Raw genomic sequence first — 27,127 nt, 5'->3', positions numbered from 1 at the left:
CAGATTCAGTTAGGCCAGATATTTGTCGCATGCCAGAAGCAGGAGAATCTGACAAAATGACCGCTGGCAGACAGGCCTCGGGGCGGTCAGAGTGCCCTCTGGCATTGCCGCTACGCCACCCAGCCACCTGCAATTCTCCATTGTCAGGTTTTGCAGGGCAGCTGAAACATTCCCCTCTAAATGTTTAAATAATGCACACTTCAATCCTTTCCTTTTGCTGAATTATACAGCTGCCAAACTTACATATCAGGAGAATGGACAGTTTTCACGTAGCCAGCATAAAGCAGCTTGTCGTCCATTGGAATCAGCACTCGAAGACCGTCCTTCAGCTCATCCTTGTCAATCACACACGAGCGTGGAGCTGTGGAAACAGAGAAATCTCTCAGTAATGCCTCAGTGACAAACCTCTGCATTCACCCCAAATGGAACTGAATTCCCTCAACAACTAAAACAACTTGCAGCTATCGAATACCTTCAATGGATCAAACCATCCTGAGGTGATTCGCAGAAGCATTTCCCAAAAAAACTTGATACCCAGCCATGCAAGGAAATATTAGGAAAGGTGACCAACAAATTTAGCTGGGATTTTCCAGCTCTGCTGTCGAAATCTTCCAGTCTTGATGCGGCAAGGCCAGAATATCCCGGCCTTGGTCAGGGGAAGAACTTTCATGGAGTGTCCTAAATGAAGTGAGAGCGGTCAAGCGGCAGCGATGGCCAGAGAGGGAATTCCAAAGCTTTATGGTCAGACTGCTGAAAGCACGATGGTGAGGAGGTGACAAATTGAGGTGGAACAAGAGGCCAGAATTGGACAGAGAGCGCAGGTTTTCCGGGGTTTTAGGGCTGGAGAAGGTTGCAGAGATAGGGAGAGCTGAGGCCTTCAGCATGGCGTAGACATTTGCATCAATCCCAAATGAACCCCATGATTAAGGTGCCTCTTCCTGGGAACAATCAGCTTGTGTGGAAAGAGCTGACAGAGCATTAACTGCACAGGTCCGACTACAGGCAAAATCTCCATTATCCCCAGATAATGAATCAGAGACCAAAAGAGAAAATGCTGGAAAATCTCGGCAGGTCTGGCAGCATCTGTAAGGAGAGAAAAGAGCTGACGTTTCCAGTCCAGATGACCCTTTGTCAAAGCTAAAAGGCGTAGAAAGTGGGAGATATTTATACTGCAGGGAGAAGGAATGAAAGATGAATCATAGCCACTTTAGCTTTGACAAAGGGTCATCTGGACTCAAAAATGTCACCCATTTCTCTCCTTTCAGATGCTGTCAGACCTGCTGAGATTTTCCAGCATTTTCTCTTTTGGATTCAGATTCCAGCTTCCGCAGTAATTTGCTTTTATCCAGTGAATCAGAGGAAAGGAAATCTTAGATGCGTTTAAGGAGAAGCTAGAAAAGCAGAGGAGGGAGAAAGGAATAGAAAGGCAGGATGAGATGGAAGTAAGGAGGTAGATGGCGGGCAGGATGAGATAGGATCGTAGAATCATAGAATCCCTACAGTACAGAAAGAGGCCATTCGGCCCATCGCGTCTGCACCAACCACAATCCCACCCAGGCCCTACCCCGATATCCCTACATATTTTACCCACTAATCCCTCTAACCTACGCATCTCAGGACACTCAGGGGCAATTTTAGCATGGCCAATCAACCTAACCCGCACATCTTTGGACTGTGGGAGGAAACCGGAGCACCCGGAGGAAACCCACACAGACACGAGGAGAATGTGCAAACTCCACACAGACAGTGACCCGAGCCGGGATTCGAACCCTGGTCCCTGGAGCTGTGAAGCAGCAGTGCTAACCACTGTGCTACCGTGCCGCGTAAGGAGTAAGGAGGTAGATGGAGGGCAGGATGAGAAGGAGGTAATCATAGAATCCCTACAGTGCAGAAAGAGGCCATTCGGCCCATCGTGCCTGCACCAACCACAATCCCACCCAGGCCCTATCCACATATTCCTACATATTTACCCAATAACCCCTCTAACCTATGCATCCCGGGACACTAAGGGGCAATTTAGAATGGCCAATCAACCTAGCCCGCACATCTTTGGAGTGTGGGAGGAAACCGGAGCTCCCGGAGGAAACCCATGCAGACACAGGGAGAATGGGCAAACTCCACACAGACAGCGACTCGAGCCGGGATTCGAACCCAGGTCCCTGGAGCTGTGAAACAGCAGTGCTAACCACTGTGCTACTGTGCCGCCCTTAAGTGTAAGGAGGGAGATGGAGGGCAGGATGAGGTGGGGGTAAGGAGGGAGATGGAGGGCAGGATGAGGTGGGAGTGAGGAGGGAGATGGAGGGCAGGATGAGGTGGGGGTAAGGAGGGAAATGGAGGGCAGGATGAGGTGGGGGTAAGGAGGGAGATGGAGGGCAGGATGAGGTGGGAGTGAGGAGGTAGATGGAGGGCAGGATGAGGTGGGGGTAAGGAGGGAGATGGAGGGCAGGATGAGGTGGGAGTGAGGAGGGAGATGAAGGGCACGATGAGATGGGGGTAAGGAGGGAGATGGAGGGCAGGATGAAGTGGGGGTAAGGAGGGAGATGGAGGGCAGGATGAGCTGGGAGTGAGGAGGGAGACGGAGGGCAGGATGAGCTGGGAGTGAGGAGGGAGACGGAGGGCAGGATGAGATGGGGGTAAGGAGGGAGATGGAGGGCAGGATGAGGTGGGGGTAAGGAGGGAGATGGAGGGCAGGATGAGGTGGGGGTAAGGAGGGAGATGAAGGGCAGGATGAGATGGGGGTGAGGAGGGAGATGAAGGGCAGGATGAGCTGGGAGTGAGGAGGGAGACGGAGGGCAGGATGAGCTGGGAGTGAGGAGGGAGACGGAGGGCAGGATGAGCTGGGAGTGAGGAGGGAGACGGAGGGCAGGATGAGATGGGGGTGAGGAGGGAGATGAAGGGCAGGATGAGCTGGGAGTGAGGAGGGAGACGGAGGGCAGGATGAGCTGGGAGTGAGGAGGGAGACGGAGGGCAGGATGAGATGGGGGTAAGGAGGGAGATGGAGGGCAGGATGAGCTGGGAGTGAGGAGGGACATGAAGGGCAGGATGAGCTGGGAGTGAGGAGGGAGATGAAGGGCAGGATGAGATGGGAGTGAGGAGGGAGATGAAGGGCAGGATGAGATGGGGGTGAGGAGGGAGAGGGGGATCAGCGCAGACCAGTTTCTGTTCTGTAAAATTCTCTGTGCACTGATTGAAGAAAACATCTACTTGAAAAAACAGGGTTGTCCAAGCACAGAGAATTTTTAAGATAGTAATCTTTCTGTGAGGCCATTTGTAAATAAAAAATGAGGCTTTTAATGGATTGCCAATAATTCAACTTGTCAGGTAAAAGGGAAAGAAAAAAAGATCAGAGTTAACATTTAATATTCTGAGAACAACCAGCCCATTATGTAAAGTAATATTTCCTCGCAAAGGACTTGTTCACAGCTGTGACTCCATCACCTGTCAAAATGCAAGCAGCCAGAAAGAAGTGAGGAGGGATAGTGAACACAGAATAGAATGAAAGGTTCACAAAGGGCATCGTGGGGGGTTTATTCAGCTGAGGAAAAAACAGTCATCTCAATAGCTGAGCAAGGCCACAGGAGTGAACAAAATCATTTGTAAAGAGAAGGTGACAATGCGTAAAACTACCCAGCTTCTTAATTAGTTTTGGCAGAAAAGTTCTACAGTGTTTATTGTCACAACCACATGGAGTTATCATGCAGGACAATGGTTTACTGCCATTTTCACTAGGCACTGAGTTTAGACTCACTTCCAATTTAAAATGATGGCTATACAAGCAGCCATTCTGTTACTGGGACTTGTCCATTTTAGCAGGGACATCTGCTGAACAACTAACTTGAGAGACGTTCGTCCAAGAGCAGCGCGGTGGCACAGTGGTTAGCACTGCTGCCTCACAGCGCCAGGGATCCGGGTTGGGTGACTGTCTGTGTGGAGTCTGCACATTCTCCCCGTGTCTGCGTGGGTTTCCTCCGGATGCTCCGGTTTCCGCCCACAGTCCAAAGATGTGCAGGTTAGGTGAATTGGCCATGCTAAATTGACCCATAGTGTCAGGGAGACTAGCGGGGTAAATACCTAGTGGGGTTACAGGGATAGAGCCTGGGTGGAATTGTCACTGGTGCAGGCTCGATGGGCCAAATAGGCTCTTTCTGCAATGCGGGGATTCTATGTTTTAAGTATTGTGGGCACTAAATGTTAGAATCTAATAGGTTCTATTTAATGAGTGTTAAACACCCAGAACCTGGTGAACATATGCTGGATGTTGGATTTGTTAATATATTCAGTTGAATGTACGGAAGAGTCAGCCAGCACTGGAGGGGAATGAGCTGGGAGAGTTTGCAAGTTGAATAAATAAACCTGAATAAGGTAAAGACTAGCACTGGATTCATTTTTCTATCATATGCATTTATTGGAATTGTCTTTGCTGTTGTGCGTTCTGAGGATTGTTATCTTTAGTCAAGCCAAAATCAGACATGTGGCACAAGAGGCAGAGTGTGGAATAATTCAGGTTTTGTTTCACCGACGACAGGAAAACCTTAATCCACCTCAAAGTAAGTAATGAATTGGAAAAATATTACTCAGCAACAAAAAAAAAACCAGACGTTTATATTTCCGAAGTTCCTGTACAGCGCAACACAACATGACCGTCAGATCCTGAAACAGGCCGCTGACAATCCCAATGATTGTCAATTCTCCCATCCCGCCCACCACTGGAATTCTAGCGGGCGCGGGAAGGAGGGGGGGGGGGGAGGGGGATGTGTGTGTGAGAGTGGAGGTGGGGGGGAGACACCATGTTTGTAAAGGTCCATGGAAGTCAGGCGGAAATCTCCGGTTTTCAGCCGGGCGCGGCCGGAGAATCCTGTCCCACGCATCCTGATCAGAGTTCAGCAAGGTTGAGGAATAGTTTACCACCGGCACCGACTAACCTGGTGTGGAGGGCCTCTCAATGAGCATGCTCAGTGGCAGGTTCTCATCTTCCGAGAAGCTGCTGTCTTGATTCTGCTCAAAGTCCTCATCAGCCGCCATACTCTCCATCAGTTTACTGACAGCGCCGCCTTTGGAGCGTGCCTGCTGGAAGACCAGGCAAACGATTGGCAGTTAAAAAAACTGCTAGAAAAATGCTTAAAGCGTCATATTTTGGTGTTGTAATTTTCTTTAACAAATCTCACTCAGTATCCCCCATCCCCACCGCCCCCCTCATCCAGAAGGCTCCTAACTCAGTGTCGGAGTGACGTTCCACAGGTTCAGGTTTCAAAATGATACCTCGCCCAAGGAAACGGTGCACGTCTGAGTGAACCACAAGTAAATTCTAACAAATGGCAAGGAAATTTAAAAACAGATTATCAGCTACAGTCATGTGGGATAAATATTGGCCAAGGAAACAGAGCCATTGGATATCGTACGGCCAAATAAGAGGGAGATGGGGTGTCTATTCAAAGCCTAAATTCAAAGAAAGTGCCTCCAACAGTGCAGCACTCCCTCAGTACGTCACAGAGGTGTCAGCCGAGGTCATGTGCTCAAGTCTCTCACGCGGAACTTGAACATACAAACTCTTGGCTCAGAGGTGACAGTGCTGCCCATTAAGCCACAGCTAACACTTTAAGTGTAGGCAAAGGCACAAATGTTTGGTAAGGAACAGCAGGAGGGGAGACCGAGGAGGTCCCACCTGCCCTTTTAGGTGGACGGTTGTTAGAATTTGCCTGTGTCCAAGAGTTGGTTGCAATCTCAGTGATTACCACACTTTGGGCCCGATTTTACCATTTGGAGTCTAAGGGCTGGACCCGGGCGTAATGCAGATCCGAGCCCGGAATCCTCTTTCCAGCGCGCCCATACGCTTTTTGCTGGTTCCAGTCCGATCCGCGCAGTGGGTGGGGCTTAGCGCTGCCGGAACGATCGGAGCTCTGAACTGCGCATGCGCAGTTCGAAAAAAAATCTGAAGCAGCGCTCCCGGGCGCGAAAGAAAAAAACAGCAGAGAGAGCAGAGAGGGGGGGAGGATGGACTTGGGATAATCTTGCAAACTGAAAATAATGTAGCATCTTCTTTGTGCTGCCTAATTATCTATGGTACAGGTAATTAAACTGCAGTGTCCTAGTGAGCAATTAGTGACCTGTATAATACATTTGTGATCTGTAACTGGATTGTTGATGTCCCTGTAGCCATGAGCCAGGTGCTCAAATGTTCAGAGTCATGTGGTGAACTTGGAAGAATTGTCCCCGTGGTGGAACTTGGTTGGAAATAAGATTCAAGGAGATTACTAAATCTGGGAAATCAACCATAGTGAAAAGAAGTTTGTATTGGCAACTCTTCTCTCACATTCCTTGGCAGATGTGCCCCTACTTATGAATGTGATTTGCATGGGCAACGTTGGGTGCAGCTAATCTGCCTCTGGAGCAGCCTTGGATCCTTTCTTTCATCTTGTTTTCATCTGAACATTGCACAGAATTAGAGGAATCCCCTTTGGAAGATAATGTCAAAATTATAATCGCAGGAACTAAAAACCTGACAGTCAAAAATTTGGGAAAATATTTCAAAATATGGATGGGGGGATATATATTTCGAAATATTTTCCCAAATTTTTGACTGTCAGGTTTTTCAGGTCTGCCGGGGAAGCCTGCCTCCCAGGGGGGTCTGATCTGGGTTGGGTGGGGGGGGGGGGGGGGGGGGGGGTCTGCCGGGGTGGTTAGCTGGGGGGGTCTGCGAAGGATGATCGAGGAGGATGGTCGAGGAGGTTCCCCTGCAGATTAGAAATCTGCTTCGGATTTTTATTTTGCAGGTCACTTACAGCGCGGATCTGGAACGGACCAGAAGACGGTAAAGTGGGATTTGGCGGTAGGGTTGGGCGCGCGGTTCATTAAGTCGATTTAAATGCATTTAAATCATCGGGCCGCCCGATTCTGGCGCGGACCAGACCGGTGCCCGAATTGGGTGTCGGTAAAGCCGCGATCTGCTCAGATTCGGGTGCAAATCGTGTTAAAGGCCCGACGCCCGACTTTACCGTGATTTTGCGCCCGTTTTGGTAAAATCCGACCCTTTGTGTTAACTCCAGTTATTGGCCAGAGCAGTGGGAGTAGAAACGATAGCTGATATGTTGGCTACATCTCACATCAGGTATTGGCCAGAACTATAGAAATGCACAAGGAGTATCACTTAACTGTTTGAGATAAGAAGATAAGAAACAGGAGCAGGGGTAGACCACTCGGCCCATCCAACCTGCTCCGCCATTCAATATGAGCATGGCCGATCTTGGGCTTCATTTTCCCACCCGCTCCCCATATCTCTTAATTCCCTGAGACACCAAATCCGTCTACCTCAGCCTTAAATATATTCAATGATAGAGCAGCCACAACCCTCTGGGGCAGAAAATTCCAAAGATTCCCAAGCCTTTGAGTGAAGAAATTTCTCCTAATTTCAGTCCTAAATGACCAGTCTCTCATCCCGAGATTGTGCCCCTGTGTTTTAGATTCTCTGACCAATCTCCAATGGTAACAAGCTAACAATCTTGGGGCGAGCGTGGCTGGAAAATCCCGCCCAACATCTACAAGTTTGATCACCTTGTGTCTGCAAGGTTGTGCGAACCTATTGGACAAGCTTAATATTTAACATGTTATCAGTGTCTGAGTAATAAATGAACATGTGGACTCTAATCTGAATCACAAGGAATTATTCATCTACATTTAAAACTTTTTCTAACAACAGTGAGGTCTCCATAGCTTTAGCTGTGAACAGTAGCTGGATTCTCCCTGCTATCCTAATATTTTTCCCTCAATCGACAGCAGCAAGACAGATTATCTGGTCATTCTGACACAGTTGTCTGTCGGAGTTTGCTGGGTGTTATTTAGCCGCCGGGTTTCCTACATCCCAACAGCGAATGCACTTCAAAAAGCAGCTGATTGGCTGCAAAGTGAGGTTCTGAGGTTGCGAAAGATGCAATGGAAATGCAACTCTCTCTTCCTTACACAATGAACAGAATATTTATTCAACATTCCAACTGGGGTAAGGATCCGTGAGGCCACTCTGGGAAAAGGATCCACTTGGTATGTGCCTCAGTTTAAGAAAAAGAAACAAGATGTTTTTTGTGAGAGGGCTCTTGTCAAAACAGGCTCCAAAAACGTCTTATTAAGTTTAAAGTTTATTTATTAGTGTCACAAGTAGGCTTACATTAACACTGCGATGAAGTTACTGTGAAAATCCCCTAGTTTCCACACTCCGGTGCCTGTACGGGTACACAGAGGGAGAACTTAGCATGGCCAAGACACCGAACCAGCACATCGTTTGGACTGTGGGAGGAAACTGGAACACCCGGAGGAAACCCACGCAGACATGGGGAGAATGTGCAGACTCCGCACAGACAGTGACCCAAGCTGGGAATTGAACCCGGGTCCCTGGCGCTGTGAGGTGGCAGTGCTAATCACTGTGCCACCGTGCTTAAAAAAAGGAGATGCAGGGGCAGCCCGGTAGCACAGTGGTTTGCACTGCTGCTTCACAGCTCCAGGGACCTGGGTTCGATTCCCGGCTTGGGTCACCGTCTGTGTGGAGTTTGCACATTCTCCTCGTGTCTGTGTGGGTTTCCTCCGGGTGCTCCTGTTTCCTCCCACAGTCCAAAGATGTGCGGGTTAGGTTGATTGGCCATGCTAAAATTGCCCCTTAGTGTCCTGAGATGCGTAGGTTAGAGGGATTAGCGGGTAAATATGTAGGGATATGGGGGTAGGGCCTGGGTGGGATTGTGGTCGGTACAGACTTGATGGGCCGAATGGCCTCTTTCTGCACTGTAGGGATTCTATGATTCTATGGATCAGCTGAACACTTATTTTGTGTGCTGCTTTCAAACTGCAAGAGAATCTGTAAATGTGCAGCCATTATCTGGAGGAGGCTCACGCTATGAAGTGAGGAGGGAAGCTGCAGTGAAACGGGTGTAGCTGGGAATGTGGGGTTATCGAATTGCGGAGCAGTCCCGAGGGGCTGAGGGACCTCCTCATGCTTCTAGTTTGTATGAAATTCTTTGTTAGGACGGGGTGTATATATGTTAAATATCTTTCCACCATCCCTCACACTAAGATGTCGGCCATGGCTCAGTTGGTGGCACTCTCCGCTCTTGGGTCAGGTGGTTGTGAAGTCAAGTCCCACTCCAGGACTAGAGCCCAGCAATCAAGCATGGCGCTCCAGCTCATTACTGAGAGAGTGCTGCGCTGTTGGACGTACCACCTTTCGAGTGGAACCTTAAAACAAGAGCCCGTCTTCCCTTCCAGTTGGACATAAAAGAGCCCACAACAATATTATCACCAGTGTCTTGGCCAATGTTTATCCCTCAACCAACATCACAAGGTTATCCGGTCTTTATTACATTACTGCTTGTGGGAGCTTGCTGTGCCCAATTGGCTGCCACATTGTCCACACTGCAGTAGCTGCACCTCAGAACTGTCGATTTGCTGCAAAGTGAATTGGGACATCTAGTGTTGCTAAATTGGCTTTATAAACGCTAGTCTTTTTTAAAAATGCACTTGCACACGCTGAATAATTCTATACCATGACTGCAACCAGAGAGTAGTGACAGGCAAAGCTCCAATGACGACTCTGAAACTCCTCACATCATCTTCATTCAAAAGAACAAAGAACAGTACAGCACAGGAAGAGGCCCTTTGGCCCTCCAAGCCTGCTCCGATTGTCCTATCTAGACCAATTATATCCCTCTATTCCCCGTTTGTTCATATGCCTATCAAGATAAGTCTAGTTTGATTTTAAATGGGATCGGACCAGCCTGGACGCAGAGCACTCAGGAGATGTATTTCCAGAGAAGTTAGATAAACAGGAGGGAGAAGGAATAGAAGGTCAAATGGATTGAGTGAAGTGAGTGTACAGCATGGAGCAGATGGGCTGAATGGCTTTACGTTCAATGTGAAATTCACCATTGGAAAATTCACCCAGATATTTCCTTGCTGTTAATACTTCAAAGTGAACTAAAAATTGGTAAACTTGCTGATTATTTTGTAGTACAAATGTGATCATTATTTTTAAAGGATCCAAGACCTACGGTATATACAAAAAAGATACAGAAATCTGTGTTCAAATCTCCAGAATACAACCCAATGTACATTAGTACAAGAGTGTTACCTCTTTTTTTCCATCCTTTGCTTTCAGTTTGACTTTGTTCTTTTTGCAGGGGCTGCTGCTGTGTAGGAGACTGACCCTGGGTTCAGGCAGGTTACTCACCATCTGGGCTGAGGGCAAGGCAGGGGATAATGGCTCCTTTCCTTTCCTCCTCTGCAAGTGGAAAACACAGCAGTGAGTCAGTAAGCAGCCCTCAGCACCTTCAAAACCACATCCTTCCCAGCTCGTGTTCCCAGTGCAGCTCCACAAGGTGGGATATGTAATCGGGATGCCTGACCTTAGGCAGGATCTTTGCCAGGTCGGAGTGACTTGGGAGCCCTTTAAAAATGACGGCCGGAACCAGATTCCCAGATGTTCCGATTTTAGGGAGTGCCCTTTCTCAGGGTGCCAGCTGGAACGGGTTACAAGCCTGCAGCCCGCACTCTGGGCCTGGCCTGCTCCATTGCAGGGTTAGGCATGTCCTGGTCCTCCGTAATTATCATGGAGTCAAGCCAGCTTCACAAAGACTCATTGTTCACAGCACCTCAGAGATGTTGTGAACCATAGTCTGTTTGAGGGGAACCTTTTAAAGAGAGAGTTCCAAAAGGCTTTCCTCATGGTCCCCATGCCATGGTATGCCCACTGAACAAATTCATTTCCCCCGAATGCCCCTTCATGACAAGCCATGCCTCCCATGCACCCACTGTGGTGCCTCATGCCCTCCACGCCAAGCTATGGCACTTAGATGGTCATTCACCCAATATACGCTGTATAGATCAATAAATCCTACAGTGACATCAGGATGTATAAAAAAACTTCACAAAAAAAAATTTGTGTTGATTACTTTCCATTTTCTTTCAAAAAACATTTTACTACAACCCAATGGAACTGTCAATCATCCACACCCTTTAAATTTCAATTACTGTAAACATTTAAAACCTCTTGATCTTGTACAAATAAACACTGTGAAATTGACAGCAGAGGTAAGGGGGCCAATCAAGCAATATTTTCCCTGATGCTCAGGTGTTTTTGTACTCTAATTGTATTCTGGGCTTTCAGCAAAGCATACATAATAAGGCTTGGCTAAGAGTCCAGAAAGCCATTATCCTGTTGAAACAGCTGAGCCCCAGAGAAATCATTGTTTGGTTGACATCTCTGGCTCTCTTACTTACCTATACTGTAAATTTCACAATTTATTTTTACACAAGATAAAGAGGTTTTAAGTGCTTACAATTACAGCCACTGATATTTGAAATGGTCTGGATGATTATCACTTATAATGTAAAAAGGATTTTTTTAAAGAAAGTGGAACGTTGTCAATGAATGGCTATTTTTAAAGTCTTCTTTTACACACCCTATTGTCGCTATAGGGTTCGTTGATTTTATACAATGTATAGTGGTTAAATTGCCGTGAGAATGCCATAGTTGGCATGGGGACACGAAGGGATGTAGGAGGCGGGTGGGGATATATCTTTGCATGGAGGGCATGGGAAGCCAAAGGGATTGCTTGGGGGGGCATGGGAAATGTGTGAGGACCTTTTTGTTTTTGTTTTAACTGGGGCGAAGTCCCACAGCACCAAGAGGGGTTCTGTCAAACAGAACGTCTACACCCGGCAGCTCCAGTGGCTGCGTCTGCACGGTATCCAGGATCAGCTGACCTGACTGCAGCCTGCAGCAACCCCCCCCCCCACTACCGCTAAAACTAAAATCCCACTTTGCGGACACCTCCCCTTGAGGCGGATGGGCAGAGCCGTGAATTTCCCCCACTCCTTGAGGATGAAAATCCAGCCTGTTATCTTTCCATGGGCCACACGATGGCTACACGGTAAAAGGAATGCCAGGCTGCCTGATTTGAGTAGGGTCATTGCCCTTGGTTGACCACCTGGTACCTAGGGGAGGGAGAGTGCTGGAAGGAAAAGTATGAATTAAATGTTCTTTAGGAGGGATTTCACTACCTTGTCTTTTGCTTTGTTTGTCTCTTTCTTCGGGCTGGTTGCTGAGTTCTTAATGCACCGACTGGCTTTAACGGCAGGCGCAGCGCTTGGAGTGACTGTCGGCGACAGCACGGCGGAAGTACTGGCGTCGTTGAGGAAAATCCTCTCGCTCCTCCGCCGGTTCCACAGGTCGTCATCACTGGCTTCGGGTCCAAAGTCAAAGGTGAACTCCCGTGGAGATTTCTCCTTGGGCTTCTTTCCCTTTTTCCCTTTATCGGCCCCCCTCAGCTTCTCCTGGCTCTGCAGTTCGCCCGCAGCGCTCCCCTGCTCTTGAAGTGATTTCTTTGCTCGTGGCAGAGCAGCCGGTTTCTGTTTGATTTTGATGTCACTCTCCGAGTCTGTGTACTCAAATTCCGTCCCTAAGTAGATAAAAGAGACATGTGAAGATAAAGCAGTTTAAAAAAACAAAAAATGTTGGCAATACTCAGCCTGTCTGGCAGTGTCTGCTTTATGGATTTTATGCTTTTTAAAAAATTAATATATTAAAAAGTAAAAAGGTTAGGGTTTTTTGAAATCTTATTTATATTAATGTTCACACAACCTTCATTTTTAAATGTTTCATTGGTTATGGAACTCTAATGGAACCCAGGTAGAGATATAGAGGGTAGGATAATGAAAATAACCTGCCATTGTGAAAGAAAGGAAACTTGTTGACATCCTTCCATCTGTGAAAGATGATGGAGACTCTACAAACACATCCATTTCAGATGGAGTGTCTCCATGTGGTGCACCCTCGCTGAAGGGACAATCCTTGAGAGGCAGGCTTTGCCACAAGTGCCGCACATTGAAGCCACCAAGTGTTGCTGTGGGTTGTTGTTTTTGGCACCGGCACCTGTTGCCAATCCACTGTAGCCATCAGTCATGCCATCAGTCATGGAGGCGGTGTCACCATTTTCCTCTTGTTGTCAGCCAGGTGTGCTAATCAATGTCCAGGGCCTTCGTGACAAGCTGGCATCATTCCGTAACAGAGGCGACAGAGGCGGTTGCCATAAAATACAGGAGCATCTCACCCTTTAGCCTCACGGGGAAGGCCTCCGCGAGGGTCATACTAAAAAGGTTCCTTTCACTTGCAGACTGAGCGTACCCAGAAGCACAGTGCAACTTCTGTGTTGGCAGATCTGCTTATGGATGTGATCTTATCCATACACTCAAAAAAAGAAATGCAGCGTAATGAAAATATAGGCTAGGGATAAATGAATATCTGATGGAAGCACAGTCTCACTATAACAAATAATTCCCCATTCCATTCCATTATACGTAATTTCGTATCCAGGTATAACACAACGTGTAATTCTGATCCAAGCACACAAAAGTCGCCACTAATTCACTGGGCACTTTCAGACCATTTCCTCATTTTAGGTGAAGACATGTTAAGTCTGATCTTTTGTGCCTACTTTCATTTCAGCTATTTCCACACCAGTATGCGATTATGAAATTCAGTTACACAATGCTAACTTGGATTACGGTCATGAACTTCCAGATGTGCACTCCGCCCAACAGCTGATCCCAGCAGAACGTGTGTTGAGGCAACTCTGCTGAGTTGGTTTGTTTAACATTCAGTGTTACTGCTTCTTTGATTCAAAGCAAATTTGAATTGCTGACGGTAAATTACATACATATCTATATTAAAAGGAGTGATGTCACTGCATTAAAAACATGACTGGACATGCCTTATTGGATGAGGTCATTGAGTATTAAAGGACCATCGGCAAGTGAACTGCCAGATGCATTATGGTTCGGTGTTTGCTTTTTAAACCAAACTGAGGGCTTTCTTTCAAAAATTCAAGTGCAAACAGTTTAGGAAAAGACTCGAGTGAGATTTTAACGACTTTGGGTGCCCGGATGGTGGCTGATGTGGGCCATCTTATTCCTTGAACTCAACCTTCAGCCTCAATCTCACTTTAACAATGCGCACTCATACTTAAGTTTAAAGTTATTTATTAATGTCACAAGTAGGCTTACATTAACACTGCATGAAGTTAGTGTGAAAATCCCCTAGTTGCCACACTCCGGTGCCTGTTTGGATACACTGAGGGAGAATTTAGCATGGCCAGTTCACCTAACTAGCTCGTCTTTTTGGACTGTGGGAGGAAACCGGAACATCCGGAGGAAACCCACGCAGACACGGGGAGAACGTGCACATTCCGCACAGTCAGTGACCCAAGCTGGGAATCGAACCCAGGTCCCTGGCGCTGTGAGGCAGCAATGCCAACTACTGTGCCACCTTGCCACCACCGTGACGTCAATCTAATTCCAGCAGGATTAGGGCAGTCTCGGACTAGGTGCCTGTTTTTCACTTTGTCCAACTTTACATTCCATTGAAGAGGCTGTTAAACCCAAACCTGTCCTGATCTCATGGGGTGGGTTAGGTTAAAATTGGGACTTTTTCTTACTATAAATGTATTTGGTTTCAGCTTGGTATTTCTTCATAGATGTTGCACTGGTTAATGAACACAGCCATTTGTCCATTGCCTTTACAGTGACTATTCTTCCAGTGACTATGCAATCTGCTTTCTATTGCTAGATCACTTCTTCAACCATGTCACAAATACAGGGTAGACCGATTTTACAAAGAGGTCCTCAAATAATCTTATTCGTGTATATATAAAAGCCTAATTCCTGTTACATTGGAAGTGCACCCCAGACACAGTCAGCAACATTTTATCGAACGGAAGACTCCAACGTTTAAAAACAGTTTCAGACAGAATCATGCTCAAAGTTCCCTCTAACCTTTCTTTGTTGTGTACTGTCTGTTTATTCCACTACACGGTACATTCTGGATTGCTCTGCACCCATGCAATTTAAGAGTTCTGATGTTTCTCTCCATAGATCTCCTGGACTCGTTTCGATCGCCTCAGGGGGTCGGAGAGGAATTTCCCAGATTTTTTTTCCCCCATATTGGCCCTGGGGTTTTCACTCTGGGTTTTCGCCTCTCCCTGGAGATCACATGGTCTGGAATGGGGGGGTAGGGGTGAGTTAATAGGTTGTGATGAACAAAGCATCATAGCTGTGAGGGACAGCTCGGTGGATAGGATATTAGTATGTAGATAGGCTGGAAAATTGGGCGGGGATCCTGGATTCAGGATTCAATCCTGGACCGGGGAGCGGCGCGGGCTTGGAGGGCCGAAGGGCCTGTTCCTGTGCTGTATTGTTCTTTGTTCTATATGCTGTCTGACCTGCTGAGTATTTCCAACATTTTCTGTTTTGATTTCAGCATTGAGGGAGCATTGGTCATGACAGGATCCTGTGTCATGTAAATGGCAGCACTGAAACCGTTCCACTTTTTCATAGAATCCCTGTGGGAGGCCATTCAGCCCATCAAATCTGCACCGACCACAATCCCACCCAGGCCTTATCCCCGTAACCCCACACATTTACCCTGCTAATCCCCCTGACACTAAGGGACAATCTAGCATGGCCAATCAACCTAACTCACACATCTTTGGAGTGTGGGAGGAAACCGGAGCACCCAGAGGAAACCCACGCAGATGCGGGGAGAACGTGCAAACTCCAGTCACCCAGGGCCGGATTTGAACCCAGGTCCCTGACGCTGTGAGGCAACAGTTTTTCCCAATTTACCACGGCCAATCCACCTAACCTACACATCTTTGGGCTGTGGGAGAAAACCGGGGCATCCGGAGGAAACCCACACAGACACAGGGGAGAATGTGCAAACTGTACACGGACAATCACCTGAGGCCGGAATTGAACCTGGGTCCCTGGCGTTGTGAGGCAGCAGCGCTAACCACTGTGCCATCATGCCGCCCAAAGCCTCATGCCTCTGTGGCACTCTATTCCCCAGGGTGCCAAGGGTTTATCTGAGCAGTGCTTCGGATTCGGAAACTCTGTGGTGCCACTTATTCCCAAACTAGCAAATATGGGAAATCAGTTTCTGCAGAGAAGTTATTGTAAAGGTCTTGTGAAACTCGTCGTTTTAACAATTTATATAAAGAGGGGATTTTTGTTTATACACTCCAATGTAGAACTGAAAACAGGTCATTTTAAGTTGTCTCTATAATCTAGGTTCAAATGACCTTTGTTGTTGGCTGACGTTACCTTCACTAAATTAGTCAGTAGGCTGAGGGAAGATTGGCCTTGCAAATATAGGAAGGCAGTATATAGCTGCCACCTACTGTTAACTGTATACGGGAGGCGGAAAGAAAAGATTAGGCCCCAGTTCTATCCTTCACAAGTTATTGGGAATAGAACACTTACCAGCCCTTTGGGACATTCATTTGGGTCAAAAGTCTTTTGATGAATCAAACACATGGCACAGACGACAGCAAGATTGGCACACTGCACTGGTGTGCCACCCTCCAGTTATCCCACATGGGATATCTATGGATAACTGAACAGGTTCTGTTAACCCTTCCTTCTCTGAGTTGTTCCAATGTTTCATCTCGGTAGAACATTTACAAAACAAAGTTGGGTTTCTGAAAATAGAATCATGTTCCTTGCAAGAGGCTTGGCAAAACAAAGACTTGCTCTGCTGCACTGATTGAAGAACAAATTGGATTTATAACCGATATAATCTATATTGCTTGCACCAAGTATAGAAAGTAAATCTAACAAGTTGCTCTATGTTAAAACATGTTGAAGCTGCATCCCATTCTTATGCTCAGCTAACTGGGAGTTTGGTCATTTTTGCAATGAATGAGACTTACTCACCCATCAAGTTTTGCCTTTCTTCTTTCTTCTTGGCTTTTTGCTTTGCCTCAAGCTGTACAACTGATAACGGCGGAGTCATAACTGGGCTCGGCAGGGCACTGGCTGCAAATCTGGCTAGCAGACCAAGACCACTTTCATCCAGGATTGGTGAGGAGAGCGTATCACTGCAATCATTCCTATAATCCTCTTCCTCAGAGGTGTAATCTACATTGAAAAAAGTAACAAGTTACTGGCAATAACAACAATCTCTGCAATAGAGTCTGGGTTGAAAGCACTGGAGAATGACACCTGTTTGTGCTTTTATTCCCTTTATTTTCTTTTTATGATTAGTTATAAATCCTTTAAAGACTAGAGTAAAAACTATTTTAAGAAGTGGATAATAAAATTGAAGTTCTTCAGATTATTTTAGAGCAAAGATTTCTTACTTCTTGTACATTTTGCCCATTAATCGTCTAGAACTCATTAAAAAATAAATGGGGAGACTGAAAGTAGGTAAAGCTATTAACAAGGATGGTGAGTGTGTGAAAAGATTAACCACTCCTCAGTCACAGGTGATAGAAACTGGTATTCAGAGTGTATGGTAACCTCCTTTCAACCTCAACACTTCCCTTCAATGCAAATCCATTATTAGCCAACATTCTCCACTCCTCCAACCCACATTTCCGACTCAACAAGTTGCACAGTTTATAGATATAAACAAGTAAAAGCTTTAAAATAACTGTGTGCGGAAATTTCCATCCTGCGAATCTTATTTAACCCTTTGACTGTTGGTAGCCAGAAGATGGGCACCTGGTAGTCAAAGGGTTAAATTCACAAATGTTTTACATTCAAAATGTACCATCAAGCAGATACACCAACATTAAATTTCTTCTCTTTGACTTTATGCACCAAATTCGATTAGAATTTATTGACAGAATTTCTTTTTTGGTGGCTTTGCTTTGTAATGTTACAGTGTGCACCTCTACTCAACAGTGCAAGATTGGTTAGGGAAGAATAAAGTGAGAGAGCCGAATGTTAGCAGCACCGTTGTTATTTAAGGAGATATCGAACAGCGTAAGTATGTTAAGCAAAGAAAGATTTCATCTGAGCAAGTCGCACTCAGAAGGACAATTCACAGCTTATTGGTAAAAGCAAGCGAGCCTACTGCGCACAAAGCAGGCTGTGTGTAGGCAGACTTTGAACAGCTTTGGGTCCTTTGTTGTCATGGTAACTATTTTATCCATTTTATCACATAACAATATCTTCAATTGCAACAGCGTAATGGGATTTTTTTTCTCTCCGAAACATTTAAATTTAAGATATGCTTGGTAAAGGTACAATTTATTTAAAAAAACAAGAAAAAATTGCAAGGACAGTGGTCAGAGTACACAGGTTACATGAAGAAAAGTGGTGTTCCTACCTACATAACCATGTGCAAGGTTCTGCTGTCATGGAAAGTGACCCCACTGCGTGGTGTCTGCCCTACTCCCAGCCAATCACTTTGCTTCTTAGTGCAGCATGAGAGCAATGCAAGATACCGATAGACATTCAAGCATCATGGATAGGGGTCAAAGGTGAAGGGGTGTCAAGCAGCTGCAAGGAGAAAGCGAGCATTCTAGAAAAGCCAGGTTATTGTTTTAGTACTGGACATTAGGGGACAGCCATAAAGAACCCTATTACCCAAATATCCCTTAAAGCAATTAGTAACAGATCTTGCCCTTTAGTAACAATACCAGGGCAACTCTTTTCTGACCTTTCATAGGCAACATTCCAAAATTCCAAGAAAAACAACTTCACTTTCAATGTATCATTGCCAGTTATATGAAAATCCAGTGGTCCTCCTCCTCCATTTCTTGTCCCCTCGGGTTAACAAACATCCTATCTAATTTGAACAGAGCGTGTCCATCATGCCTCAGCTGCCTTGAGCTCACAGCCCTGAATATATTCGCATGCACGTACAGTGGGCTGTTATCCTAAGACAGAACCACCAGAAATGATCAATTCTTTGCCACAGCAAGGACACTGTCTAGCACAGAGTCTATTGATTTTGTTGGCAGTTGTAAAATGTGTTAATACCACTAGGCATTAATGGATTTGGCTGCACTGCGGAACAGGAACAGGAGCAGGAATGAAGGCAAGACCACTGGATTATTTACAACCGGCACTGCCTCCCCATGAAGATCCATGAATAGTTTATATCCCAAAGATAATGTCAAAAAGATATAATAAAAAGATTCAGGCTGTGTGGAACCTCAGCCATTCTAGCAGAACTGGATGAGCAAAAGATTAGAATTGGCCCTTTTAAAGGAGCATAATTTTTTTAATCTTCTATCATTTTCTTTGTAAAAAAAAAACCCCACCTTTAACTCAGAGTGCTACTCCCAGAATCCTTTGGATTGATTACCTAAAGATGACCTGCCATTTTTCGCTCCTGTAAAGGAGCACAGTCAGTCCCAATCTTTTGCTCAGCACTGTTCAAATGTCTCGCCAATATCGTTGACGGTTGCCATTTTAAAAAAAAGAACAAAATGGTTTTTGGCAATGAGTTCCACCTTTTTGCAGGTTTCATATGGTTGCTTGCTGTTATGTCTCCACCTAGCCCTAATGCAAGTCCAATTCTGTAAATCTGGGTATTTTCAACAACTGTTGATATCAAAGGTTCTAAATCAAATAAACTCCTTTTCCCAATAAACTAGACTTGCTTTGTTACACAAATGGGACTTGCCTCTGAAATCAAAGAAAAATGATTTAACAAACTCCCTGGACTGCACTCTGGGACAGGTGAGTGAACAGTACATTGATACGTGTGGTCAAATATTAATTTACACCTATCATTTGATTATAAAAATGGGATAGCTAGTTTTTATGGTACAATACTATTTAAATATAAACCATAACAGAGCTTTAAGATATTAATACAGTTTACATATGCCCATTCCTTTAAATTTTGTACAGATTTTTTTTGTTGAAAAGTACATGTAAACTTCCAACCTGTCCGATTGTATCAGGGGATAAGGTGATTATCAAGATTTCAAACAGTGACATAGTTTTACAACTGGTGAGACAGTTGCATTAAAATATATAATCGTCCCGAGGAAAGGGCTTGAACTGTCGAATAAAAACAAAATTGGAGTTAAAATTTTAAAAGTTACACTGTTTGCAGTTAAGTAATTAGGATTTAGCATGATTACAAAAGAGGTGTATGACAAGACATTCTGTCACACTGGAAAAACCAGTTTGCTATGTCAGTATTCGAAAACATCTGGGAAGCTAGCTCTGGAAAACTTTCACGTCTCTGGAGACGCGATTACCACGGATGGTGACAATTTAACACAGGGGCTAAATTAAAATTCCAACAACTGACTGGGGTGGCACGGCGTCACAGTGGTTAGCGCTGCTGCCTCACAGCGTCAGGGACCCGGGTTCGATTCCAGCCTCGGGTCACTGTCTGTGTGGAGTTTGCACTTTCTCCCCGTGTCTGTGTGGGTTTCCTCCGGGTGCTCCGGTTTCCTCCCACAGTCCAAAGGTGTGTGGGTTAGTTGGATTGGCCGTGCTAAAATTGCCCCTTAGTGTCAGGGGTTAAAGGGATTAGCAGGGTAAATATGTGGGGTTACGGGGATGGAGCCTGGGTGGGATTGTGGTCGGTGCAGACTCGATGGGCCGAATGGCCTCCTTCTGCACTGTAGGGATTCTATGATAAAGCTGCACTACACTTCAGGCTGTCCAGTCCCACATATTCTTAACACCAACCAACATAATTATTGTCTTAAAATTTTCTTTTATGTTGCATATTGACTAAATACATATTGATGCTAATTAGGCGTTTTGTAGAATTTCAACCAATTGCCACTTTAATGAATGCTCCTGTGTTACACCCTGTCACATAATACTCAGCTTTCCATTTTGGGAAATCTGCTGAGTGCTTCAGTTAAATGCAGATGTTGCTTTTTTTTGTCAACCCAAACAGAACATGCCAATCAGCTCCTGAGATCAATGTTCAAGCTGTGATGTTTCTACGCATCTTTTCGCTTGTGTTTTTGGAAAACAGTTTGAACCAATAAAACAGAAAATATAGAAGCAAAAAAAAAAGGATGTTGAGATTGTTGGAGGACGTATTAGAAACTAGAGGAGGCGATACCAGCAAGCTTCTGAGAAATAAAGACAGATAACCAACATTGCTGCACTTTCTATAAACAGTCTGATATGAAAGGGATATCTGAATAATAGAGTGTTCTATTGCAAGTGGAAATGAAGTGAAATGCCCTTTCATCTATTAGAAGAAGGCTACATATTTTAAAAAAAATTAAAAGCAGATGCAAAGCAAGAGAAACAAAGCACGCTCATTTAGTTAAAAAAGAAATTAACATGTTTAATTAAGCTTCGGCACCACAATGCAGTACAAACATTGGGAAAACACACACACACACACACAAAGTATTCAATTTACAATTCCAGTGGTTCATTGCAGCCTCTCAAGAGGCCAATCCCAAGGGAAAAAAGGACTTAGGAATTAGCCAATTAGACACAGGCTCCAAAAGAGCCAATATTTAATCCATCACAGTTAGAAAGGGGCAGCCCACACCTGCCAAATTCCAGATGGTCACTACTTTGTACCATCATATTCTCTCAACACCTGAGGTTTACTTCTATTAACCTTGATTGAATGAGTCCTCCGAACTGTCACTGAAAGATGATCCAGGCACAGCTTCCTCCAGCAGCAAGGCAAAGTGCTTCAGATTTTTCTTATCTGTCGCCCGTTGTGATCGCATAGTCCCAGTGGCAGGCGCTAGTCTTTTGGCCTGCTTTGTGCCCAGTGAAGCCTTGCTTTTCTTTGATATTATGCCATAGAGAGCAGGCGCCTTCTGTTTGGAGGCTGATCGCTCAGACATACTTGAGGTGGACTGCAGTGGCCATTCATCCTTTATCAGCTCCTCCTCATCCTCTGTGTCAGTATCTGCAGTGGTAAAGGTAGCACTCAGTGTCACTGCTCAAAGCTTCAGCATTAGCACAGTATTGTGAATAGAAACATCAAAGTCAAAGTGACCAGGCTTCCTCAAGGTGCCAAATGCCTGAAAATGGAGTTGAAGGTAGTTGAGACGCCAATGGTAGAATCATAGGATCCCTACAGCACAGAAGAGCCATTTGGCCCATCGAGTCTGTACCGACTCACTGACAGAGCTTCCTTACCCAGGCTCTCTCCCTGTAACCCCATACATTTCCCACGGCTAATCCATCTAACCTACACACCTTGGGACACTAAGAGGAAATTTACCACAGCCAATCAACCTAACCCGCATATCTTTGGAGTGTGGAAGGAAATTGGAGCACCCGGAGGAAACCCATGCAGACTTGGGGAGAATGTTCAAACTCCACACAGACAGTCACCCGAGGCTGGAATTGAACCCTGGTCCCTGGAGCTGTGAGGCAACAGTGCTAACCACTGTGCCACCGAGCTCAACATCGTAGGTACAACTTATTGGCTCCATTTAAAATTCTCATCTGTTTTCCAACCCTTCTTTGCCCTCACCACTCCCTATCTCTGTAATCCCCTCCATAACCTTCTCACCTCTTGCATATCACTAATTTTGTTTCATTTAACCATTGCCTGCTGCTGCCTAAGCTCTAAGCTTTGGAACTCCCTCTGAAAGCACGCCCATTTCTCAAACTCTCACTCCTTCATAAAGCTGCACCTTGAAACCTACCTCACTGACCAAGCTTTTGACCATTTGTCTTAATATCCCCATACATAGATGGATTGTCAACATTCCTGTGAAGCACCTTAGGGTGTTTTACTACCTTAAAGGTGCTACATAAATGCAAGTTGTTATTGTATGAATGACAGAAGTTAGATTAGTAGTTGAGTCTGACATTACAGTCATTTTCTATACATGCAAGGTACATATTTTAGCACCCAGCCTGCTTATCGCTGCTATGTTGCTTAAGAACTAAGAATTAGATATGAGAGTTGCTTATCTAAAACTCTGAAAACTGTTTACTACCAATTAGCTTTAACTAATGAAAAGCATTAGAACAGGCGGCGCGATGGCACAGTGGTTAGCACTGCTGCCTCACAGCTCCAGGGACCTGGGTTCAATTCCAGCCTTGGGTCACTGTCTGTGTGGAGTCTGCACGTTCTCCCTGTGTCTGAGTGCTCCGGTTTCTTCCCACAGTCCAAAGATGTATGGGTTAGGTGGATTGACCATGTTAAATTGTCCCTTAGCGTCAGGGGGATTAGCAGGGTAAATATTTGGGCTTACGGGGATAGGGCGTGGGTGGGATGTTGTTGGTGCCGGCCTCCTTCTGCACTGTAGCTATGATTCTACGATTTCTATTCTAAGATTTCTAGGTAATTCACATTCCTTTCTGCTGCTTTTTATCTGCTCTTTCCCCAGTGGGGGTAGGGCAAGGTTTCATTCATCTCAGTCACCCTGTGACAGCTAACCCCAAAAAGCATCACCAGAACAGTGGACCTCATCAGGCTATTCCACCGTGAGTTCACACCTCGCCACAACATCCACACATGCACTTTTGGCCAGAGAGCCATCAGAGGTGGGAGCCCAGGTTGACATGACCCACCCTCTCCAACACTGGGGAGCTAAGGCCAAAGGTTAGCCACTCTCCCGTTACCCAACTGAGATCAAGACAAGAGGGGACAATCAGACCTGCCAGCCTGTCTGGCTCACTCCCACACTGGGCAATACATTCACTCACTAAAGGCATCAGGTCAACCAAACTGTGCTAGCCGGGGATTGTGATAATTCTCTATAATTAGCCTTGTTAAGATGAGTTACCATATTGAGACCTTCTCAAGTAATACGGACAATGATATAAAATTCAGGACACAATAAAGTGCAGTTGCCATACCTTGTTGTCCACACAATTTTGGTAAATTATTTGGTAATCTAAATTTTAACATCATTCATTGGACAGTAAACCTCCAACAAAACAGCAGAAGGAGGAGGTAGCTCACATCAGTAGCACATTGTAAGACTTAGACAAAGAGATGATACAAGGAGCAGCTGAGATACTCTCCGGAGAGCCGGAGTGGATTTTTATCCTGTTGATCAGCTATCATGGAAACCACCTGATTTTCCAATCCCATCGATTTTAGAGGAAGTGAAAGTCAGGCAATCCCTTTAAGAGCTGGCTGATCCTCCACAGCAGCTTCATCGCTGGAGCAAGGAGCTGTCAATCAATCACCTTGTGAGGGAACATCTGTCTGTATCTGACCACAGTCATAACAAACCTTGGAGTGTCATCATTGGCTGCCAGAATTGGAAAGTCTTTCATCTCCCCACACTGACATCCATCACCTTGACAATCAAACACAAACGCTCAAAATAAAAATCACCAAAAACTTTTATCAGCCATACAATTATTGAAAGAATTGTCTAAAACAGTGGCAGTTGACAGGATACATTTTACAACATGACCCTAACCCAGCACCTAATCTCATCTAAACACAAGCTGGTAGGAGGTGAAATTCAGGACTTCAATTCCACATACAGGCGACTTTACTCTGCATTAGTAAGGCTTTGGATTTTTTAAACTGTGTGCTTCTACATCCAGTAAGCAAATCCATTCCAGATAATGACAGGCTTAATTTTGAATCGTTTTTACTCAGGAGTAATGCGGGGTACAAAAATGCAAGAAATATACTTCACTTAATTTGAAAAAGCAGTGGAACTTACTGTAGGAGTAACTGCTGACCTCTGATCTCGCTGGAGAATTGGACGTCTTCAGCCTACCCTTCAACTTTGAACTTGAGTCCAACTTCCTGCCTTTGGCTGCCATTTTGTTTTTACTTTCTTTGGAAGAAAGCGTAGCCGGAGAGCTACTGATGCCTTTATGGAGTGCCTTCCTTCCATCCTTTCCCAGAAAGTCTTTATGAGAGCCCAGGTGCCTGCAGTTGTCCATAATGCTGCATTTCTGCCTCCCTGTCGAACCATCTGCAAACTTAAAGGGTGACTTTAATTTAGTTAGCGAGAGGGTTTGGTGCAGCTTGGTCGCCAGCTGATCCTGTTCGCTCACCTTCCTCTTCTTCTTGAACTTAATCTGGCCGTGGCTCTGTTGGGTTTAAAGTAACAGAAGTTCAGGATTTAGAGTCATTCCAGCGCAAATGGCATCGACAACAGTGGGAGGAGATGTGGTTGCCGAGGTTACGGAACATCTGTGAATGGGATTCCTAACATCCTACACACAGCCAATTGGTTGCTCGGGATTTTGGAGCAACAATGTCTGATCCCATGGAGTGTTGGGATATGAGTTCTGGGTTTGATGGTTCCTAATAGTGCTGAGCATCATATCTTAACTGTTTCACCAACACAATTTAAAGTTTATTCATTAGTGTCACAAGTAGGTTTACATTAACACTGCAATAAAGTTACTGTGAAAATCCCCTCATTGCGACACTCCTACACCTGTTCAGGTACACTGAGGGAGAATTTAGCATGGCCAATGCATGTAACCAGCAAATCTTTCGGACTGTGGGAGGAAACTGGAGCACCCGGAGGAAACCCACATAGACACGGGGAGAACGTGCAGACTCTACACAGACAGTGACCCAAGCCAGGAATCGAACCCAGGTCCCTGGCGCTGTGAGGCGGCAGTGCTAACTATTGTGCCACCGTGGGGAGTCTAAAGATGCTGGGATTGTTCTCCTGAGAGCAGAGAAGGTTAAGGGTGATTTAATAGATAAAAGCAAATTACTGCGGAGGCTGGAATCTGAAAGCAAAAGAGAAAACGCTGGAAAATCTCAGCAGGTCTGGCAGCATCCGTAAGGAGAGAAAAGAGGTGACGTTTCGAGTCCAGATGACCTTTTGTCAAAGCTGAATCTCTTTTGGTGATTTAATAGAGGTGCTTAAAAATTATGAAGATGTTTTGATTGAGTAAATAAAGAGAAACTGTTGGCATCTTATTTCTTCAAGATGTAAAGGGGGCAAATGAAGAGATTCAAAGCTTACTATGTTTATTGTTTGACGCAAGGGGGACACTTGTGAGGTCCAATCTTTAGATATTGAGACGAGATGTGTGTGTGTGCTTATGGATGGCTTTACATTACCACCACATCACCTTGTTATTAGCAAGGCTTGGGATAATAAAGAACTCAAATTATCTTCACATTGTACAGTTTCTAAAAGCTTTGCTCTTGATGCAATTAAGTTTCAACTAAGATACGGCCAATATTATGTGTCAGTGGATAACACACTTTAGCCCTTGAGGCAGTAGGATGTGAATTCAAATCCAACCCCAGAGAGGTGAAAATGTTATTTAAGGAATGCTTCACTTTTGGAGCTGCAGCCCTTGGGGATGAGACATTGAGGATATAAAAGATCCCAGTTACTGCTTCAGGAAAGTAGATTTCCAAGTGCCCTGGACAAAACTAAGCCCAAACCAGCATCAACAAAACAGAAAGCCGGTCATTTATTTCATTACTATATGTGCGAGCTTGCTCTACACAGATTGGCTACGGAATTTCCTACATTTTCACGGAAACATAGAAACTAGAAATAGGAGTAGGCCATTTGGCCCTTCAAGCCTGCTCCGCCATTCATTTTCATAATTATCAAATTCAATATCCTGATTCCACCTTCCCCCCCAATATCCATTGATCCCTTTAGCCCCAAGACCTATATCTAATTTCTGTTTGAAATCAGACGTTTTGGCCTCAACTGCTTTCTGTGGTAGTGAATTCCACACATTCACCGCCCTCTGGGTGAAGAAATTTCTCCTCACCTCAGTCCTAAAAGGTTTACCCCTTATCCTCAAACTATGACTGCTAGTTTGAACAATGACTACACATCAAAAGTACTTTCTTGGCTGTAAAACACTTTGGAATGTTCTGAAGTCACGAAAGGCACTATATGCTTCATTTGAAGGGACGCTAACTGCATACTCCCTTTCATTCTCACTGGAAAAGTACTGTCCAGTACTTTATCCTTGCTGATATGAATTACTTTAATTTAATCACTCTTAATAGTACCTAGGTTACCCTCTACTTTCAGCATGTAACATTTACTTTTCTTCTTTGCATCTTGGGTCAATGTCCACTTTCACTTGTAAATACATCCAATCAGAACAGTGTTAAGTGAGCCATACTGTTTTTTCACCTGCCCACTGATAGTCTAGAATTACATACACTCTCAGAAAACCACTACTCTTAAAGCTTTTCACATTCCCTGGGAGGAACTGTTGTTGTGAATGGTTGATTTAGAAAAAAGCATCCACTGACCAAAACCAGGTGGGCACATTGCTTTAGTTTGTTATTGCTAACAAAATGATAAATGCATTCTTTATACTCATTTTCAAAGGGACATTACCAAAGGGACAAACAGCAACCATTGGAAAGGCGTTAAAGGGTATTTTCATACATGCAAGAAACTTACCATTCTAAATAAAACAGCAA

The 27,127-nt window shown here is 45.1% G+C and overlaps 1 protein-coding gene across 14 annotated transcripts in view; it reads right to left on the bottom strand.

Moving 5' to 3' along the window:
* Positions 1 to 27,127, bottom strand: part of tnrc18 (trinucleotide repeat containing 18) — a 163,640-nt gene that overhangs the window by 26,844 nt on the left and 109,669 nt on the right. For 10 of the 14 annotated variants that reach the window (XM_078240109.1, XM_078240113.1, XM_078240111.1 and 7 more), the window contains 7 exons: positions 24,414 to 24,789; positions 21,377 to 21,676; positions 16,744 to 16,947; positions 12,037 to 12,434; positions 10,106 to 10,255; positions 4,923 to 5,067; positions 244 to 361 (listed from right to left, as the gene is read on the bottom strand). In XM_078240109.1, the coding sequence (XP_078096235.1) occupies positions 244 to 361; positions 4,923 to 5,067; positions 10,106 to 10,255; positions 12,037 to 12,434; positions 16,744 to 16,947; positions 21,377 to 21,676; positions 24,414 to 24,789 (1,691 nt within the window). The remainder of the gene's footprint in view (positions 1 to 243; positions 362 to 4,922; positions 5,068 to 10,105; positions 10,256 to 12,036; positions 12,435 to 16,743; positions 16,948 to 21,376; positions 21,677 to 24,413; positions 24,790 to 27,127) is intronic. The other 4 variants (XM_078240114.1, XM_078240119.1, XM_078240112.1 and 1 more) reach the window with 3 other exon arrangements.

Source organism: Mustelus asterias, chromosome 23, assembly GCF_964213995.1.
Source record: "Mustelus asterias chromosome 23, sMusAst1.hap1.1, whole genome shotgun sequence".
Taxonomy (NCBI): domain Eukaryota; kingdom Metazoa; phylum Chordata; class Chondrichthyes; order Carcharhiniformes; family Triakidae; genus Mustelus; species Mustelus asterias.
The sequence above is the reverse complement of the archived record's forward strand: the minus strand, read 5'-3'. Positions and strand labels throughout refer to the sequence as shown.